At 41.1% G+C, this 21,655-nt stretch overlaps 2 protein-coding genes across 2 annotated transcripts; both read right to left on the bottom strand.

Moving 5' to 3' along the window:
• Nucleotides 1-3,224: 3,224 nt before the first annotated feature.
• On the bottom strand, nt 3,225-7,854 carry LOC133892608 (probable protein phosphatase 2C 62). The gene is made up of 5 exons (XM_062333486.1): nt 7,480-7,854; nt 4,957-5,208; nt 4,315-4,600; nt 3,915-4,069; nt 3,225-3,556 (listed from the first exon to the last, which is right to left on the bottom strand). Exons 1-5 carry the CDS (start codon nt 7,516-7,518, stop codon nt 3,416-3,418), a joined length of 873 nt encoding a protein of 290 aa, XP_062189470.1. The 5' UTR covers nt 7,519-7,854; the 3' UTR covers nt 3,225-3,415.
• An 11,761-nt stretch (nt 7,855-19,615) lies between these two features.
• Nucleotides 19,616-20,377, bottom strand: LOC133893479 (uncharacterized). Its single transcript, XM_062334507.1, has 2 exons — nt 19,856-20,377; nt 19,616-19,760 (listed from the first exon to the last, which is right to left on the bottom strand). Exons 1-2 carry the CDS (start codon nt 20,283-20,285, stop codon nt 19,744-19,746), a joined length of 447 nt encoding a protein of 148 aa, XP_062190491.1. The 5' UTR covers nt 20,286-20,377; the 3' UTR covers nt 19,616-19,743.
• Between the last annotated feature and the right edge of the window lie 1,278 nt (nt 20,378-21,655).

The following is a 21,655-nucleotide window of genomic DNA, read 5'->3' as shown; positions in this document are numbered from 1 at the left end:
ACTTGTACATTCATTCAAATATTTCCTTCCGGATGCAGATAACTTATTGATGATAAAGTGCCTATAGTCCAATAGTGATTCTGGTAATTAATTAATGATAATACCTATGAAGTAACAATTGTGTTAGAAATTGTTAGTACGTTGATCTATAGGTGATGTATAGAAGATTGAGTATTGAATTCATTGAGGAATAACATGTTATCAAGAGAAATGCATAAAGATGAATGAGTTCTAGATGATGTTCGGCGCTCATGAAATAGAGAAGTCCAAGAAGATTGACGATAAGTGTGAAAGCTAAATCACTTGTAGAGATTAAGTGACTAAAGGTATGAGATTATCAACTGAGTTTTATTAACTAACCCATGTATTATATGATTGAGAGTGAGTAGTGTTAGGTTCTATATGAAGATTGACAATAAGAGTCAAGGCCAAGTTATTTGTGAATATCAAGTAACTTAAGATATAAAGTTGTCTATTAAATTTTATGGACTAATCCATGTGTTTTGTGCTTAAGAGTGGGTTAGGATTATGTTCTATAAGAAGGTATGAGTTGAATTGAGATATTTAATATGCAAAGTTCGAAGAGCAAGATCAAAACAATAGACAACGTATATACTCGATGCTTGTATCCAGGATCTGTCATCATCGGAGTCTCCGAACTAGACCAGAGTCTCCAGGCCTCCCAGTTTTTTAACCTTCCCCTACCCAAGCAATTGCCTTCTTTCTACCACACATTCATCCTTTCAACCCCTCTCTCCACAAAGAACTCCCTCCAACGATTTCTAAGTTTAGCCAGGGATTTTTGGTGTTCTTCATTGATTCACCACCAACCTAAGACTGGAATCTTCGGACCTTACTGTGGATCGACTCTCCGTGGTTCTTTTGCCATAAAAAGGTATATTCTTGAAGAATCACTCGATATCTCGATCTTTCATCTAGAGTCAATTCGCTTTAGTCAATATGTTTCTTATCCTTCCTAGAACTCATGTCTCTAAGGGTTTTGCAATGTCTCAGCTAAATTCCTCAAACCCTAAAATTTTGTCTCGGAGTCGGGCTACCCGGAGTAGCCCGGATACTCCGGCCCTGTCCAGCTTTTCCAGCAACCTTATAATCATCTATGCTAATCCTCGTGCAATCTTCTCTCAATCTCAAAGCATGTTTCTCTTGTGAATCTCAGGAGATTTAATATGGGAGGAGATAGATATATGTAAGGTCATGCTTTTGAAAGGAAGAAAAAGCAAAAGAGCGATCATCAAGCTCAAGGTCAAAATGCTCTGCCACAACCAGAGGATAGTGGCAGTGGACATGGAAGTGGTGAGCTTGTCCGCAAGGTTGTGAAGCAGGTCAAGTTGCCCGAAGCAACTGGGCGTGACATTCGACTTGATGAGGGGTTAGTTGATGAAGAGCTACCAAGTGCAAATGTGGCTCATGGTAGAACCAAGAATCAAGTAGTGAGAGGAGGGGAACAAGAAGAGGAAAAGGAACAACCCCAGTTATAGCATGAAGAGGTAGAGGAACCCTACCTACAAGAGAAGAGAGAGGCAAGGGTAAAGCTATGGGCACTAGTTCGGGCACTCCCGGGGATGATATGGAGGAAGAGCAAGAAGGAAATATGGTGATAGACCCTTTGAAGCTTCATAAGCCTATTAAGAAAACCACAGCTTTTGAGATGCTAAAGGAAACAGTCAACTATATGAAGAAGGTTTCGAAGGTAAATTCTGAGAGACATGTTAACCCATATGACTATGAGAAGAATGTGACAAATTATCGTTTTTCGAATGACTTCCAATCAGACTTTTATGAGACGGTAATTCTTACAAAGAATAAGCCATTCACTCATATACAATGGATTGACTAGAACTACATGGCTGAAAAGGATGATCCAATCTTCAATGAGGTGATCGCAGCTTGTGAGCATAAAAAGGTGAAAAATATTATGGCTCTCAAATATGATTGGAGTGAAGAGATGGTGGCTTAGTTTTATGCCACCGTTTGGTATGATCGTATGGAGAATCCATCTATGTATTGGATGATAGAGGGAGAGAAGTACAAAGTGAGCTATCGAGCTTTTGCTCATCACTTCAAGTTTGACGCTCGTGACACTCAGAAGGATCAAATTCATAATGAGCATCAACTCTCCTTAGAAGAATTGGACTTTATGTATATGAATTATGGAATGGTGGAACATGGCAAGCTTACGAGGATGAGGCCGTTTTACAAGTGTTTGAACTCTTTGTTTCATCTCACTTTGGCCCCCCAAGAGTGGAGATGCTATTTCGGTGCAAAGCATATCAAGAAATCTTCTTGCCGCAATGTCAAATGATCATACACCATTTAGTGTTGCTAATTTTCTTTGGGAAAAAATCCTTTTCACATCTAAATCTCCCATCAAGAGTTGTGCATATGTTCCCTACATCATGTTCTTGATTGAGAGGGTGACCAAGAAAATTTTTATTAAAGAGATCAAGCATGAGCCTTATCGGATGAGGCCGTTGAGCATTAAGGCTCCATTCATTTCATTAAGCCTGGTCAGGCAGGGCCAGTTCACAGGGCTTGGGCTGGGTCTAACTGGGCTTTTAGGGCTCGTTTGGATATGTGAGGGAGTTACAGAAAAATGAACTACTTTTTCAACCAATCCGAGTGGGTCTAGCATAATCCTTCTTCTTTTTTAAAACTCCAATATAACACACAAATACACGCACACTTACACTCGCATAACGCCTATAGAGACTAGAGATGTGGATACGTCGTCTACCATAAAAAATTTCATATTGATAAGATACATAAGAAACAAACATGAGATTCAATCTTTAGTGGGTAGACGTACAACCACCCAAGCCAAAGCTATCATTCTTAGATACAAGGTATAACCTGTAAATTGAATTGTTAATGAATCCGCTTCATTCACTGACTCTTTATGATATTCCTTTTCTACCAAGCAAAAAATTTCTTGCAACCCTGCGGCCCGGCCCTGCCTAGCCAGATATTTTTTATTCAGATGGAGAAAAGGAGCTTATAAGCAAGAAGTGCCTGCAAAGATTTTACCTTAATGGCGCCAGCAAGAACAAGTTCAATGTTTCTTAGATTGAGCATGAGTCCTTAGTTGAACTGTGTGACATTAATAAACTTAGTACTCCAAAATGAACCTGATTATTGCCTTTTCACTTTTGGATGAGAAACCGAACCTGAAAATGCTAACTACACCAGAACAAACAAAAGCGAACTAGAATTACAATGGTGATCCCATTTTTTTATTAGGAGCCTTTAACAAACAACAATATGTTACAATCCTTTATCCCCTTCGTGGATTGTCCCCAAAAAAAGGATTAAACACAACATCCAGCAGCAGCAAGCATAAGACCGTATAACACGACAACAGTTGTACAGTTCGGAGCCCAGCAGTTTTCAGATTTTGCTAGCACAGGAACTTCACGACAATGACCGATATGTCGTCTTTGCTCTTCCTGTTCACGGCCTGTTCAGTCAGGTGCTTCGCGGCTGCCTGTGCATCCTTGAAGTCCTTGATCTCATCGACCGCCTCTTGGTTCGACATCACCTGCATATGTGTGATTCTTGCATTATAATCATTGGAAATGGTAAATAGACTCATGCAATTTAGCCAGCAGCGACTTATACATGGGCTCAACAAAATACTACATAATTAGCATAATCCACAAGAAATGGAGTGGCGGCAAGAGAGCCCATTTAAGTGTTATTAACGTACCCCAGTGCTACAAACCCTCATTAAGTTTGTGTTTATATCAAATCAGAACCCTCATGCATACAACATTACATGGGTAGGGCACCATCAAGTTTGTTAAGCTTTACATATCTAACTACACTAGGATGTGAATCAGGTAACCTTATAATCCTTCAGAAATGATTGGTATGAATTTCATATGTATAGGTATTACCTTCCACAAACCATCACTTGCTAGAATTAGAAAATCGGTATTTTCATCGATAGGTTCCTCTACCACATCTGGCTCAGAGCTGAGGTGCTTCTTCAAGCTCCGGTCCCCGAATGCCCTTGCAACTGCCAGTTGCCCGTCAACACGTGGTACATCACCTACAAGTCAAACAATCAAACAAGTTTCGGATTGAATTTCAATAGATTACAGATCATATGCATGTGACTGTAATATGAAAGAAGCTGTTATTAGCTGGGTCCACATAGGTGCCATCCGCAAGCAGATAACAAACAATTTTTTAAGTCATTAGAAAACATCTGGATCAGAACCTCTAGATTGTGATGAAAATATTGATGCAAACATACAGTACAGTGGTAGGCAACAACAAGAGACGATCGTTTACCTGGTAGGTTTGATACAAAGCCACCCTTTTCCTCGATAGATTGTCGCTCCTTGTTTGGTTCATGGTCAACTGAAAGCTGCTCCGCCAGACCGTTCTTGCTAATAACTGCCCGTGAATCCCCAACATTTGCAACTACTAGCTTCACAGACTTCTCACTGCCTATTATTATGGCAGTAACAGCAGTGGAGCCTCCTCTTCCCAACACTAATGCGTTTTCCAATATTTTCTCATCAGTAAGCTGGTATGCTTTTCGGATAGCAGTTTCTGGGTCGCTCAAGAATTCTGGCTGAGGAGGCAGGAGTCAATAAAATAATTAGCACTACTTTGAATAAAAGTATACTCTAGCACCTAGACATGATGTGTATGTCAAGTCATTCTCCTTGCTCTTCCTAGTATGGTTGTTGCACAAAGATTGTAGGTTGCAGAGCTACCCTTATTACAAGTATATGAATATTTTAACCTAAATCAAGCTCTTTTTTACCTTGTTATAGCAAAGAATCAGCATTTGGCACATGGTGTACAGAAAAAAGTTTATTGTACATCAAGTCATTATCTTCATTCCATCCAAACACTTGACACGTGATGCACAAAATACTCTTACTTAAGTTTAGAAAAATACAGGTAACTAGAATGAAACATTACCTCACTCAAGATGTTAGCGAAAAGATGAGAGCGCAGAAAGTCTGGAACAGTGTGGCTCAGGTGACCATCAAATATTGCAAACAAACCTAAATCATGTTCGCCAACTAGCCTGTACTCTGCCACTAGATAGTCCTCCATTGGATGATTGGATTTCCCCTTCACCAGATGGTAACCGTGCTTGACACACCTGCCTGATAACTTTGTCTTGCCTTTCCCTGTTTCTGGTCCTGACAAACTAAAAGCATCTTTCACCTGTCAGAACAACATATACTCCCATGTCAATCCTATTGTATTAACACAACACTAAGCTGTTATGATCCTAGGATCATTAGGGGGATAAACATCCGCCGGGAGGATAGCCGGACGGCGTCAACTGCTAGGGGAGGGATTAGACTATAGATTGAGGAGACTTAGATTAATTCTTCTCTTGCTTGATTACCATCATGTGCGGCTGCCCCGTTGCCCCTTTACATCGAGAGGGCAAATTACAATCCTAAATCAATTTCATCTCCTAACTTATCTCTAAGCAGTCCCAATTCAATCCGACTCCTAACTTATCTCTAAACAAATCACCTCGAATCCTAACATACCAAACTTATTTCCTAATTAAATCCAACTCTTACTAAACTTCTCTCCTAGCTTGATCTCCTGCTGTGGTGCTCCTTGGGCCCATACGAGTGGCCGGCTGGCCACCATGACATAAGCAAAGAAGATAAACAAGCATGTTAAAAACATACGATACAGTTAAACTAGCAACAAGTGTACTCTTTTGGCCACAGACTGTATCATAGGTGTGAACATCACAGCAAGCATCACCGAACAACAATATAATATACCAAAATGGACTTGTCTATCACGATTTGCATTTCTTCATGATCACATCCTTTTGTGTATAACATTCCATGGTAACTTCTAAGCTGAACCTTAAATCACACTGTAAAGCCCACATGCATGAACACCTTTCATCAAATGTTGTTTCTAAATCCTAAGTGTACTGGCCATCTGCCAAGGTTCTCATAAGATACTATATTTTAGGAAGTTCTGCTTTACTGGTTAGTTACAAATCCAATCATTAGCTTTGTAGGGAGGGAGGGATTAATGGCAAAAAATAAAAAGGATCAGAAAGGACCAACCAAAATAAAGTTGAACTGCAGAATCCAGAATGCCATTCATTGGCGTGGTTGCATTTCATGCAATTTTCACCCCTGGTTTCACTTTTTAATATAAGAATGTCATTCAGGATGCACATCCAACACACTTCATTTTTTAGTGGAAATTGCACATTATCTGATTCTGATACAATTCAGTCCATTCTGGCACATTTGTTTCTGGTAAATTATATAACTGATTTTGATAGGAGCAAACTGCAAAGAGTAAATAACTGCAAAGAGTAAATAGTTACGGTATAGCTCAGGGAATAAATATACATAACAAGGCTATAACAAATGCCAGTTATGGTCATTAGTTTGTGCTCCCCTATCAGGCTCTTGTAACAACAGACTGAAAAGCTGCCTTTGTCCTAAAAAAATTAGCTTCTTATATGCTTTCGTTTCTCTAGTGCAGGACAGATAAATGTTTCCTTTACCCACTAACGAAATGATAAACCACAAGCCATAATCCTAATATTCACAAAAAATTTATAGCATTCTAGCTTTGCCCACAATGAAAATATACCTTCCGCTTCTAACCTTCTGTTGTTTTAATTGCATTTTATTTCAAAGCACTCAGCCCACAAGTGACATCTATTGTCACAAAACCTTTTTGCAAAACTAACCAGCTTCATGCAGATTGCCATTTTCGCTCTTGCAATGGTACTGTTGAACAAAAGATTGCCACTTTTTAGTTCAAAATATTGCCAATAAAAGTTTTTATCACCAATATAAATTATTCAGGTAGTGAAACTGGGAAACTGATGTAAGATGTGCCTACAACCCCTAAATTCCCGAACACGCGCCTAAAGATTCGTTGCATCAAGGCCTTGTTACCACGATTTTCATGTGTCTCCAGTAAGTCCTCACCGCAAAGACAGAGATTTGACCCAAAGAAAAACACCCAATCAACCATCATCGTTCCAAAATTTCTAAAGAAAAATCCAAATAGTAGCCTTCTGAATCTGACTCCTTCAAATCTCATCACCCCACATCTTATCTTATGAGAATTGGCGATCAGCACACATATGGATAGAACTTCTAAAAGGTTCTCGAAAGAGAGATATTTTTGTTGGGTCCAAGGACCACAGAAGGAAACATATGAAACAGGAAAATTTGATGATTTGCGACCGAAAACTTGAGTCACTTTGATTATAAAAAACAAATGGCCCCCTGAGTCTATGACCACGTTTCAAATGGCAAATAAGCGAAACCCACTTTTAACGGTGTCAAATCGTTAATTGACCTAAGAAACAATGATAAACCTAACTGACTATATAGCACAAACAAGAGATAATCAATATTAGCAGGGAAAAAGGTAGGCCATAAGGAAAAAAAACATCAATCCCCCCTCCCCCGTTCCACTTCTTGTTACCTTGTCCTTCACCTTGTGGTAGATTTCCTTGCCAGCCATTGATCTGCTTCCCGAAACCCCTGATTCAGGGTCCCTTACTGAAATCCAACCGCCCCTTGCAGCAGAAGAAGCAAATGGGTTTCTTGGAATCAATTCAGAGCCCCCCTTAAATCACACCTTCCTTTGATCTCTCCCACCAATTAACTAATCGTTTCTTCGATCAGCTTGAGGTCAATGATAATATTATATAGGTTTATAATTGAGGGAGCTGGTCTAGACGAAGAGAGAGGAGAGAGGGGGCTAGATCTTCGATAGCGTCGGTTGACCTGAGATAGGGAGAGATTGGGACATGGACATGTCAAGTTGGTGACAAGAGAGCGAAAGGGAAAAGGCACGGTGTTTCCCAATTCCCCTTCCATGTTTCACATTCAGGAGGATCTCCTGTGGAAAGCAAGATTAGGGTGGACCTGAGCCACTGTCTCAGAAATGAGTCTGGTCAAATTTGGCATCTGAAACCCGGAGTTTCAGAAGATAGATGAACAATTAGACTTCAATTGTTTGGCTTACTGAACTTTGTCTCGGTAATGGCAAGAGCATAGTCACCAGAATTTTGGATGGATCGGGTCGAGGAACGGGATCGCAGGTCGACATCTAACAAAAATATGGTACGAAGGTGCATATCTTCTACCATCTCGTGTAAAATGTATCCCACCGCCTCCCCTCCGCTCCGCTCACCACGCCCTCCCCTTCCCTCTAATCCGTTCCTTCGCCACGTCGGCAAGGTCGTCACCGAGGATATGTGGGCCTAGCCTAGAGGCACATAAGGAGTTGAAGGCAGGGAGACCAAATCCAGGCGGCTTGGCGCGCAGGGTGGTCAGATTCATCGGTGCCGAGTTTAGACGAGTGACGGTACCATGCTTCACGATTCCTTTGAGTACTACGGCACCATCGTCATTGTCCAGGTTCGCCCCTCTCTCTCTAGTTCTTATGACTACTCCACTGGGTTCGGTACAGTGCGGAGAGGTATGTGACAGTGTGGTGACTTGTCTAGATTCGAGATGTCGACCCTGTTCGACCCTGACACTCGAATTAGATTATGTCCTGGGGTCATAGATCGAGGCATCAACCCGACCTGTGACTATGGGCAAGTGAGCTCAACCATGTCAGGTAAATGACTCATCTCCACGCAACTTTGTGTTATGGAGCTTTAAAATAGGTTATTGACTGGTCAGCTTTTCTTCTTGTCATGAAAAGGACTAGTACATGCTTCTAATCAATCAGCTGTGGCATCAGCATGATGCCACTAAAGACTAAGCAATACATTTGTACTGGAGCTGGTTTAAACAAAATTTAGTGTGGAGGGTGGTAGCCATGGCCCAATTCGAAGTTCCGACAATAGTTTGCGAAACATACGTAATTTCAGATTTCAAAATCTATGATTGAATAATTCAACCTTTTGAAAGTATTTTTGAGGATTTACATATAATTTTATATAGAAAATCACCGTTAAGTGTTGGTCAATGCTAAATTTTAGTTTAATGAAGGCAAATTTGGTTGAGAATTAGGGGTCCTGACTGCAACATCTCCATTAGATTCAGAAAATATAATGACCCGATCTAAAGTGATATATTTTACCTAAAAGCAAACTTCTTCTACATAGAGCACATGCATATTAGATATCTATCTTTGTCTAATCACAGGTCATATGTTAACAAGTAGTGCTGAATAACTGAAAAGGCAACAGGAAATACATGCTATGTGATTAGCAGCTAGCTTTTCAGTTACAAGAAGATCCGTTTCAACAATTCAACATTTACTTATAAACATTAGTGGAGAAGAAGTAGTTTGATACAGCTGAAAAATGGTTTTTAGATACAGTTGTTAGTTGTAAGGAGAACTGTGATGGCCAGAGCGCATAGCCCCCGCGCTGCCTGTGGTCGAGCCCCTGCTCAACACGTTCTCACCAGTCACCCCCTCTCTTTTTTTTAAGGGTTTAATAGTACAGGAAACTTCTATTGTGAATAATAAATTAAAAAAGATAAAATTGTACAAAGCCAACAGCTAAAAAAGAGGGGAAGACCCGAGCCTATACAAGGAAGCAAAAGCTTAAAAAAGAGAGAGAGAGAGAGAGCAGAAAAGCTAGCTAAAAGACAAAATCCAATCAAATATCTTAGGCTTCTTGTCATCTTTAAATATGTGGGTTTGAAGCAAGTTTCCTCCTTGAAGTTCTTTTATCAAAGTTGAAAATTTGGCATTTTGTGCTCAAAGATGACTGCATTTCGCTACTTCCAAATTTACCAAGCTCCAATAATGAAAGCTTCCATAAAAAACGAAGGGATGAAGTCTTCTTTAGTTGTAAGCACTTATCTTTAATAGCAAAAATCCTACTAGAATGACAAACTAGCTATGTTCCGCAGCGAGTCGTGTCTTAGCATGACAAATATAATCAAACCATAAGTCAGAATGAACAAAATAAGAAAGGATATGAAATTGTCAGTACAACACGATAGATAATTGGAGGTTAGCTTTTTAGCCTAAAAAATAGCAAAAGCAGCCTCAAATGATATAACGAGGCTGACCAGATATGTCTCGAATACCCTTGCCTCAAAAGGGGTCTTTTAAGACAACCATCTAAAGTTAGCCTCAAAATAAGTGAATTGAGGCTGACAAAACAGCCTCAAATCCTCATTGAGCACACAGCTTGCCACAAAGCACTATAGTATCTTGCAGCTTCACGCATATTTTGAGACAACCAAGGTTACCTCAAAATATAGGATAAAAAATTAATATTATTTTCTATTGCACATCAACTACTATATACTAAAGTGCTTGGAATCCCTAAATTCTCAGGCCTGTACTGTAGTTACTGTAGCAGTAGGCCCTGCATATGTACATGTATATATATGTATATATATGTGTATATATATGTATAAGTATACGTGTATATGTGTATATATGTATATATATATGTAATTTTATTTTTCGGAAAATTCTAGAAAAATATCGAAATGAATATTAGTTACATTAATAATTCGGCTGAAAAAAACTAAAATGCAAAGAAAAATATCTAAAACTCAAAAAAAATATGAAACAATTTTTTTAGGTTAGTATTACTTCCACCTACAAGTTAAAACTATGTGCATGCATAAAAGTACTATTGTTTTCTCCATAATTAATTGAATGTGTTTAACATTAATAATTTCATAAATAAATATTGAAATGTACACAATTTGTGAACCTAATTTTTTTAGTCTTCTTTTATCGTGCTCTACACAGCAAAATAAAAAGGGGCTCGGGTAAGCGCGGCAATCAGACTAATTATCCTTAATAATCTATAAAATAACGCAAATATGAATAATGGAATGGTTACATAGACCATCCATGCATAATAAGGTGTGATATACATTGATAATCCATTCACAAAAGATGTACGTAAAGTGATCATTCACGCATGCGCATAAGGTGCCCTGTACCAATCATATAACCACAAAAGGAAGCATTTAGAGTTGAACATATCAGTATCTATACACTAAAGATGACATTGTCAATCATGTATATAAAAGTTGTATCCAATGAAAGCCTTGCAATAATTGTATCATACATCTTAGACATCTTTTGTTAGAGAAACTCGATCATCTCGACATATTACACTATATATTACAACTTTATAGCACTGACTACCAAATTTTACACCTCCAACCATCTCTAATGGGTGTTTGCCCTCGACAATTGCTTTTGCAACACGACTATAAGGCCGAGTGGTCTCTTGAAGAAACATCTCCTTTCCAACCTATTTGTTATGTGAACAAATTAGGTTTTAGGAAGTCTATGACTTCACTTTGCAAAAAAAAAAAAAAAAAAAAAATCATATTAATCAAGAACTATGGAGTGTATGAAGCAATACGAATATAGTTTATCAAAACGACACATCGCACAAACAAACCTAAATAGTTCCATCTTTTGTTCTTATAACTTTAGATTGTCTAGTAGTTTCCTTAGTACTTGTCATAACTATTAAAAAACGCTCTTCAACAATCTTTGTTGCCTTGATGTTCTCTTTTTATTTCATGTTCTCTCTTTTTTCTTTTCACTGATCTAATCTGAATTTGTAACTGGATATATATCCTGTCCAATCAGGTCAAAATTCCTACAAGGCAACAATTCGTGCAGAGAATTGAACAAGTTTTTCGCATTTTTCAGTGACAAAAAAAAGGGACGGGATCGTATGATGGCTACCCTTGAAGATGGGAATGCGTGTCCGAAGCAGGCAGTAGGTTTGGTACGCAAACTCCCATTGGTTTTATTGAAGTCAAAGTCTTGCCATCAGCATTAAGAAAAAAGGCAATGAATCTGTGGGGGGCGGCGTGGTGGTGCCTCCGTGGGCAAGCGCCTGCGCGAGCAGTCGACGACGGAGTCGTAGGAGGTGTGGTACCGGCAGCCGCAATCTTCGCGCGCACGGTTCGGCCGTGTGGGCCTTCCTTCTCTGCGGCTGGTAGGGTGCTGAGGCTACGGGAGAAGGGGTAATACCCGAATATTTTAAAAAAGGAGTTGACTGCAGGACCCCCGCAAGAGTTCAAATTTTGACTTTTTATTTTGTTGCTTGTTAGATGATTGGAGACTACGAGTGTATAGATCTGATCGAAACGATTCTGTTTTGCTATTTAAACATTCCACTTGAACACCAAGTGAATATGTAGTGAGTTAAATAAATCTAGATTGTTGGATAAAAAGAGAAAAAATAGTTAAGGCTCGAGTGGGGATCAATCACCACCCCACCAATCCCACCGTGCGCCGTGCCGAACGATGAGGACAAGGGCAACCGAAGGCAAGGGCATGAGAGAGAAAAGAAAGAAAGAAAGAAAGAAGAAGAAGGAGAAGGAGGAGGAGGAGGAGGAGAAGAAGAAGAAGAAGAAGAAGAAGAAGAAGAAGAAGAAGAAGAAGAAGAAGTGATGATGACTATAGGATAACTACCATATCCGGCATATCAGAGTTTTCTATAATTTTTTAGATATATCTCAATCTCCAGAAAGAAGGTCCCTGAATGAAAAGAAAAATACCTGTAGGTACATAGGATATCCTATAAACAGGAAAATTTATCTACAAGTATGGGAAAGAAGACTTCAGAGAACATACGCCCACTATATATACAGAGCCTGAGGCCTCTGCGGAAGGAGAAGTCAAATAAGTCGCACAAGCCTTTCTACAAGCCAGAATACACCCAAAGTCAAGTAAGTAAATTGTCGACTAGGTTCAGATCCATATAGGCTAGCTACATACCCCTTTGTAACAAACTCAAATCAATACAAGACAAACATAATGTAGAGTTATTATCTTTAAGGAGATCCGAACCTGTATAAACCCCTATGTATTGTCATATAATTCATCTACTCGAAGCGACCCCTATCTCTTCAATAAGTTCATTAGATCAGTGGTACATAAATCGTCGATAACTGACGTCGTCCATAGGGATCATGACAATAGGTATTAAAGAGTCTACACAGAACATGCCGTCAGCGTCACCCAAGCCTTCGTCAAAAAGGTTTTTCAAATGAAGGGTTCTATGATAACTTTACCCCTTTTCCTAGCGAGCCGGTGATAATCGAGTGAATTTTGATGACAAACTTTCCAGCGACAATTCAAGCGATAAGGTAAGTCAATTTATGGATCAATGCGCTAAAGATTGCGACATCGAGTTTGAATCATTCGGCTGCTAAGACAATTGTGAATGTCCAATTCACAGCAAGTCGGGATCAATCCCCGTAGTTTCTAACAGCATGAATTGTTAAGACAACAACTCGAAGCAATTTGATGAAAAATCCACGATGGATCTGTACACTTCCTCCACCGGAGGTTACTCCTGAGAAGTTTTTGCTATCAAAGACAAAGGTGCGGTGCGATGGTTAGCACCAAATGAGCACACCTCCGTAGATCATTAATGGAGCACCGATCTTACCATCTCCTAACCATCAACAATGGGTTGAACGCTTCAGATCTACATCTGCTAAGATGATCCTTCTTCTACAAGCGGGTCTCATGCATCCTCCGACTACAAATCTAGCAACCTAGCTGGTAAGGACTGAATGAACTCTACGTCTACTTAATGAAAGAGGTCATCATCCAGTGGGAGAACTCTCATCTAGCCCTGGCTGGAAACAATTCTAATCGGGACAAACCACGTAATCCCCCATTGCGAGATGTATCAGATTCGGAGAGGCGTAAACCCGGAACAAAGCTTCCCGAGATGACAACCGGGTGAATAACCGCCGCAGAGCCTTGCCAATCGAAGGTCACCCGATTAGTGACTTGCGTGAGGTTATCGACGACAACGAAGATGGTCGAGGGCCTCTAAAGGGGCTTGGTCTACCCATCAGCAATCTAATCAGGGGATGTCCCAACATCAATCAAATCGGTACTGATCTTCGATCCCCATGGAGAAAACTTCCGAGGTTGCTAGAACCAACCAGGGCGCCATCAACAGATGCCTGACTATCTCTCTAGATTTACATAATGTAAGCTAGCTAGCAAGGTTCCACCCTAGGTCAATCGAAAAATACAACGGTAGTACAAACCCCGTTGAGTTCATCCAAGCGGCTAGTGTGGACGAAAAGGTAATGACGTATTACCTCCCTACCGCCCTTGAAGGGGCAGACATGATATGGTTGACCAACCTATCGTCAGGAATAATCTACTCGTGGGAATTACTTTGTGATGTATTCCGAGCTAACTTCCAAGTTACATACGTTCGCTCCGGCACAAAAAATAATCTCTACTTGCAAGCAGACGGGGAACAAAACCTTGCGCGAGTTTGTACGCTACTTCAACAATATCTAGAACAACATCCCCATGGTCAGCAACTATGATGTTATACATGCGTTCACTCAGGGGGGGGGGGGTCAAGAGCTAGAGATGCGTTGAAGACATCACCATCCAGGAGCTTGAGACAGCCGAGGAGCTCATGAAGATCATAGATGAGCTCGCCAAGGCTGAAGATGTGGTCCTCTTCGTCAAGGAGAAGACAGGAGCTTGAGGATGACAGGATCAAGGCCAAGTCACTCGAAGACACCCGAAGCTGAGTAAGGAAGTCATCGACTAGTTTCAGATCCATCTAGACCAGCCACATACCCCCTTGTAACAAACTCAAATCAATCCAAGACAAACAAGACATAGGATTATTATCCTCAAGGAGGCTCGAACCTATATAAAAACCACTGTGTGTTCTCCTGTGATTCGTCTACTCAAAGCATCCCCTCCCTCTTTAACAAGTTCGTTAGTTCGGCAATTCACTAATCATCAACAAGAAGAAAGGGGGAAAGAAGGAAGAAAAGGAAAAGAAAAAAGAAGGAAGAAGAAGAAAAGAATGGAAGAAGAAGAAAAGAATGGAAGAAAGAGGAAGAAGAAGTGGAGAAGAAGAAGGGGGAAAATGAAATTTCGTGGAATTCGTCATCGATTCTTGATCTTGCTACAAAGTTGATCTCTAATTAATCCCTAGTTGATGGTGGATTAAGTTGGATGGGAGGATTTGCCGCTGGAATTCTAGATTTGTTGATCCGTTTGGCATGTAGCAACTTAATTTGGAAACCGAGGTTAATTGGTATCAATTTCGTACCTAAGATTAAAAAGAAAGTTGTAGGTCACGTCATTGTCTTTTATTTGGTGGTGTACTCATTCATTTTTGTTAAGCGGTTTAGAAGTAATTGATAAAATATTATTGTTGTCCAATGAGCTTTAGTCTGTGCAATTCTCTATTTATCGGTCTTCGGCCTTCGGCCTAGCTAGAGGAAGTTCCCGCCTAACGTAATGCTAAAAAAGTGGTAGATAAATTTGAAGGGTTGCGGGTAGGCTACGCTAGCACAAAATAAATTTTCTCTACCGCATTCAACCAGGAAGCCATGCGAGTAGGGGATCATGAATCGTTACCACTTGACGAGCAGTGCAGCGGAAGCAGAGTTGGAGCAGACCAATCCAACGTCGTGCGCGTCAAGTAGTCGATCGTCAACCTCGTCCCGAGCACGTCCCGAGCACCTTCCGAGTACTCGCGGGTACGTCCCGAGTACTCCCGGGCAGATCAGCACCGCAATAGTAGCAGCGCCTCCACGGTATCCACACGTACAAGGATGGAATCGCCGTGCGCCGGTGTGCTAGCACCGCGCGCCCGGCTAGGGTTTCGAAGGGAGTTCGGGAATAGGAGGCGGCTAGGGTTTCTGAAGAACACCATGCGCCTTGGCCCCTGCCTATTCTTATATAGAGCACGCTAATGGGCCTTTAATCAACATTAAAGCCCATTATGACTCTAAACCCTAATGGTCCTTTAATCAACATTAAAGCCCATTAGCAGATCCAATCCGCAAACTCGATCGCCTCTAGGGCATATTACCAACAATCTCCCACTTGCACTAGAGTCAGCACAAGTTTTATATTCCATCCCCTTAAGTGTGTGACCCGTTAGGTTCATGTGTAAACGGCCGCTATCCGGAAACCCTTTTCCGAATTGCAAGTCAATAGCGGTACCTAGCAGGACATATTGACTCCCGAATGCACACAAAGATCATATCGGCTGAACCTTGATATACTCATGCACCAATCCCTTTACCACACGATACCAGTCAAGCTCAAGGCGAGATTCGTGCCACCCTTGTGATAGCTTGACCATTCACTCGATCAAGTAGTGGATTCACCATGATTAACTCTTTAATCACATTGGCATGGCCATGCACTTTCCAATCCAACTACCTCGAGGGGCCCAGAGATATCTCTCCCGTTATTTAGGAGGGGTAAATTCCATCTTGATCACTCACATCCCACGACATGTTTCATAACATACCCGAAAGCAACCTTTATAACTACCCAGTTACGGAATAGCGTTTGGAAGCCCCTAAGTGTGTTACTACACATTCTGGAATCAATGATGATCTCAGGTCAAAGGATTCTGTAGGTACACCATTTGAGATAACAACTGATGGCACATTAAAAATCCCAGCAGTATCTCAGGGTGGGTCTATCCAACATCATGTTCTCTAACATGTGTCCACATTACTGATTTGATATCTCCATATCTATGATCCGTGAAACATGATCATCATTCAGTCAAATGTGCTAATCTATAAATCATTATTGTCCCACACAATGATATGAGATTAGGGACTATTTAGAATAACATCATAAAAACAAAGAGTTTCACAAACAAGTCACATACTTGCTGATCAATGTAAATGATAATTATTCATGGAACCTGATAACAATTATCCAAAAGTACATTAGCATAGACAGAACACATTCTCTCACATGCACTAGAGTCTATCCCGCAAGTATCTAATACCCATAGAGCTCAAGTGTGCCTCATGCTTGGGCTGTGGGAGAGGCTTCGTCAACGGATCAGCAATATTCGAATCCGTGTGCACCTTGCATATCTTTACATCACCTCTATCAATAATCTCTCGAATGAGGTGATAGCGCCGAAGTATGTGCTTGGACTTCTGGTGCGACCTAGGCTCCTTGGCTTGTGCAATGGCACCACTATTGTCACAATAGAGGTCCATTGGACTGGACGCACTAGGGACCACACCCAACTCAGAAACAAATTTTCTAATCCAAACAGCCTCTTTTGCAGCTTCCGAAGCTGCGATATACTCGGCCTCCGTTGTGGAATCAGCAACCGTTTCTTGCTTGGAACTCTTCCAACTCACCGCACCTCCATTGAGGCAGAACACAAAACCAGACTACGATCTCGAGTCGTCCTTGTCGGTTTGGAAGCTAGCATCGGTGTAACCATTTACAACGAGCTCCTCCTCACCTCCATAGACTAGGAACATATCCTTAGTTCTTCTCATGTACTTGAGGATACTCTTTACTATAGCCCAGTGACATTCACCTGGGTTCGATTGATATCTGCTCGTAACACTTAGAGCATAGGAGACATCTGGGCGTGTACAAAACATAGCATACATGATGGACCCGATAGCAGAAGCATACGGGATCGCACTCATCCTCTCGAGCTCATCAGATGTCTTAGGACATTGATTCTTGCTGAGAGTGATGCCATGTGACATTGGCAAGAAACCTTTCTTGGAATCTTGCATATTGAACCGATTCAATACCTTGTCAATGTACGTGCTCTGGCTTAATCCGATTAGTCTTTTCGACCTATCTCTATAGATCTTTATGCCCAATATGTATGCTGCCTCTCCTAAATCTTTCATTGAAAAACTCTTTTGCAATGAAGATTTGACAGCATCGAGCATTGGAATATTATTTCCGATCAATAATATGTCATCCACATATAAGACCAGAAACACAAGTGCGCTCCCACTAGTCCTTTTGTAAACACAAGGCTCTTCTTCATTCTTGATGAAACCAAACCCTTTGATCACTTCATCAAAACGAAGATTCCAACTCCGAGAAGCTTGCTTTAGTCCATAGATGGACTTTTGCAGCTTGCAAATCTTCCCAGCATTTTTCGGATTGACAAAACCTTCAGGCTGTGTCATGTACACATCCTCACTTAGGTTTCCATTAAGGAAAGCCGTTTTGACATCCATTTGCCATATCTCATAGTCGAAATATGCAGCAATTGCTAGGAGAATCCGAATAGACTTTAGCATTGCGACGGGCGAAAACGTTTCATCATAATCAACACCTTGAATTTGCCTGAAACCTTTCGCCACCAATCGTGCCTTATAGATGTGAACATTTCCATCAACGTCTATCTTTTTCTTAAAAACCCATTTACACTCGATAGTTTTCACACCATCAGGTGGATCGACCAAGTTCCAAACTTGGTTTTCTCTCATGGATTCTAACTCGGATCTCATGGCTCCAAGCCATTTTTCGGAGTCTGGTCCCACCATTGCTTCCGAGTAAGTCTTAGGTTCATCATTGTCCAACAATAATATGTCACGCTGCCCCGTGGTTAGGAACATAAACCGCTCGGGTGCACGACTGAACCTTTCCGACCGACGTGGGGCTGGTGTCTCGACAACAGGTTCTGCAACATCTTGCATACCGAGTTGTGGTTCAATAGGAGCTGAAACACTTTCAAGTGGTTCCCGAATTTCTTCGAGTTGCACCGTGCTCCCACTAACTCTCTTCGCGAGAAACTCTTTCTCAAGAAAGACACCATTCCGGGCGACAAACACTTTGCCTTCTTCCCGGTTATAGAAATAATATCCTTTGGTTTCCCTAGGATACCCCACAAAGAAGCATTTATCAGATTTGGGAGTGAGCTTATCAGACGACAAACGTTTTACATAAGCCTCACAACCCCATATCTTAAGGAAAGACAATCCGGGACGCTTCCCGGTCCATATCTCATATGGTGTCCTCTCTACAGCCTTAGATGGAACCCTGTTTAACGTGAAAGCAGCAGTTTCTAGAGCGTATCCCCAGAAGGACAATGGAAGATCAGATTGGCTCATCATCGACCGGACCATGTCTAACAAAGTTCGGTTCCTCCGCTCGGACACCCCATTCCATTGTGGCGTGCCCGGTGGAGTCAATTGTGGAACGATTCCACATTGCCTTAGATGATCACCAAATTCATGGCTCAAATATTCACCTCCACGATCTGATCGCAGAAATTTAATTGTCTTGCCTATATGATTTTGTACTTCATTCTGAAACTCCTTGAACTTTTCAAAGGATTCAGACTTGTACCTCATTAGGTAGATGTAACCATATCTACTAAAGTCATCAGTGAAAGTAATGAAATACTGAAAACCACCTCTAGCTGTAGAACTCATCGGTCCACATACATCTGTATGTACTAGGGCCAATAATTCATTTGTCCTCTCACTTCGACCAGTGAAAGGCGTCTTAGTCATCTTGCCAAGTAAACAAGACTCGCATGTATCAAATGATTCGAAATCAAATGAATGTAGAAGACCATCTTTATGGAGCTTCTGCATACGCTTCTCATTTATATGACCTAATCGACAATGCCAAACAAAAGTGGGATTCAAATCATTAAGCCGAGGCTTCTTTGTATCAATGTTATAGATAGTTATATCCTCAAGATCCAATATATATAATCCATTTATTAATGGACAATTACCATAGAGCATACCATTCAAAAATATCGAACAACACTTGTTCTTTATTATGAATTCATAACCGTCTTCTTCCAAACATGAAGAAGAGATAATGTTTTTGCCCAAGGCAGGAATATAATAACAATTATTTAATTCCAAAACTAATCCTGAGGGTAGCGATAAGGAGTAAACGCCAACGGCCAACGCAGCAACTTTTGCACCATTGCCGACGCGAGCATCCAGTTCGCCTCTTGCACACTTCCTAGTCCTTTTCAGTCCCTGCAACGATTTGCAAGTATGAATCATTGATCCGGTATCAAATACCCATGAATCATCAGGACGAGTAGCAAGATTAATTTCAATAACATTTATACCTGAAGATGAAGTCTTACTTCCCTTCTTCTTTTTGAGTTCTTCCAAGTACAATTTGCAGTTCCTCCGCCAATGACCAGTCTTATGGCAGTGGTGGCAAGAGTCAGAAGCGGCAGGGCCAGCCTTGGGCTTTCCAACAGGTTTAGGCTTAGAACTCGAGATCTCATCCGAAGTTTTAGCCTTGTCCTTGCGCTTTCTCTTCTTGCTATCCTTTTGAACCATCATCACATGACTAGAGCTCTTCTTAATGCTTTCCTCAGCAGTTTTTAGCATCCCATGCAATTCAGCCATGCTTTTCTCCATGCTGTTCATATGAAAGTTCAAAATGAACGGCTCGAAGCTCGCAGGGAGCGACTGGAGAATTACATCCGTAGCCAACTCAGGGCTAAGGGGAAAACCAAGTTTTTCCAGGCTTTCAATGTAACCAATCATTTTGATCACATGAGGACTGACTGGACTGCCTTCTGTTAACCTGCACGCAAACAAGGACTTTGAGGTGTTGTACCTCTCGGCCCGAGCTTGGTTCTCAAACATGCCTCGGAGTCCCACAATCATATCATGGGCATCCCTGTTCTCATATTGCTTCTGAAGCTCAGAGGACATACAGGCAAGCATGAGGCAGCTAACATCCAGTGAATCGTTGGTGTGCTTCTCATAAGCCCTCCGATCTGCGGCAGGAGCATTATCAGCTGGTTCATCAGGATAGGGGACCTCTAGAACATATTCCTTTTTCTCTTGTTTGAGAACAATTCTCAGATTTCTATACCAATCAATAAAGTTTGTTCCAGAAAGCTTCTCTTTTTCAAGAATCGATCGCAAATTAAAACTGGAAGTGTTACTAGCGGCCGGTGCCATGATCTACAACAGAAAATGCAGGTTCAACACTATGCCTATGTGAATCTTCTATTAAACAATTTAACAAAAGATACTCCACTATATGTGTTTTCCCTCTAACAACATATAGAGGATCAAGATCCATATTCAACTAAGTTCTAGTGAGCTTTGGCATCACTGCTAGAAACTTAGTGACATAGGTAAGCAACGCCTTGCTAATCACATCCCTATGTGACTCTTGTTTGCTGGGTGGCATCGAATGCCCCGGCGCCCAACATCATGCCCCAAAGCCCAAAACCGTTTTGATAGCTTTATCAAGTAAACCAATACTATGCGTGTGGATGTCCGACATCCACTCTAACTGGTTAAGATAAATGATGGCACCCTGCTTTGGCAGACCTACCACACAATGATCAAAACCTTTGTAGGTGCATCTATTGGAAGGGCATCAATTACTCTTGATTTTTCTGAGGGAAACTACTCTATCATGAAAATCATATCCACCACATATAAAACATGAAAGAATAGTATGACAGGAACATAAAAACATCACAGGCAATCATATTAACTGTGACATAGTATGGCCCCTTCACATGGTGATCTTCATCGCCACGGTTCCTGTCCTCCGGGTCATCATGCTTCAAATCTCCATGATCTTGTTCTAGTCTATTACACCTAATAGCACTAGATAAATTACATGAGAAGAAGCATCACAAGTCGACACGCAGGCCGTTATACAATAACATGACAGCCTTGGGCTGCAATTAACCATGACACGCAGGCCATGAAAAATTACACACATGCATCACATATCACAAGGCCATACCAGTCACAACATTCTCTGCAAAAACGAGTTAAGCGTAGAATCGAATTCTAATGTCGTGATGGGATCATGTTATTACAACAATCTATGCGTGTACGCAACGGCGGTCCCGCTCGGAAATACATAGATCGCATCTATGAAATCG

This window comes from Phragmites australis, chromosome 15, assembly GCF_958298935.1.
Source record: "Phragmites australis chromosome 15, lpPhrAust1.1, whole genome shotgun sequence".
Classification (NCBI taxonomy): Eukaryota; Viridiplantae; Streptophyta; class Magnoliopsida; order Poales; family Poaceae; genus Phragmites; species Phragmites australis.
Note: the sequence above shows the minus strand (reverse complement) of the source record. Positions and strands in the feature narration are given on the sequence as shown.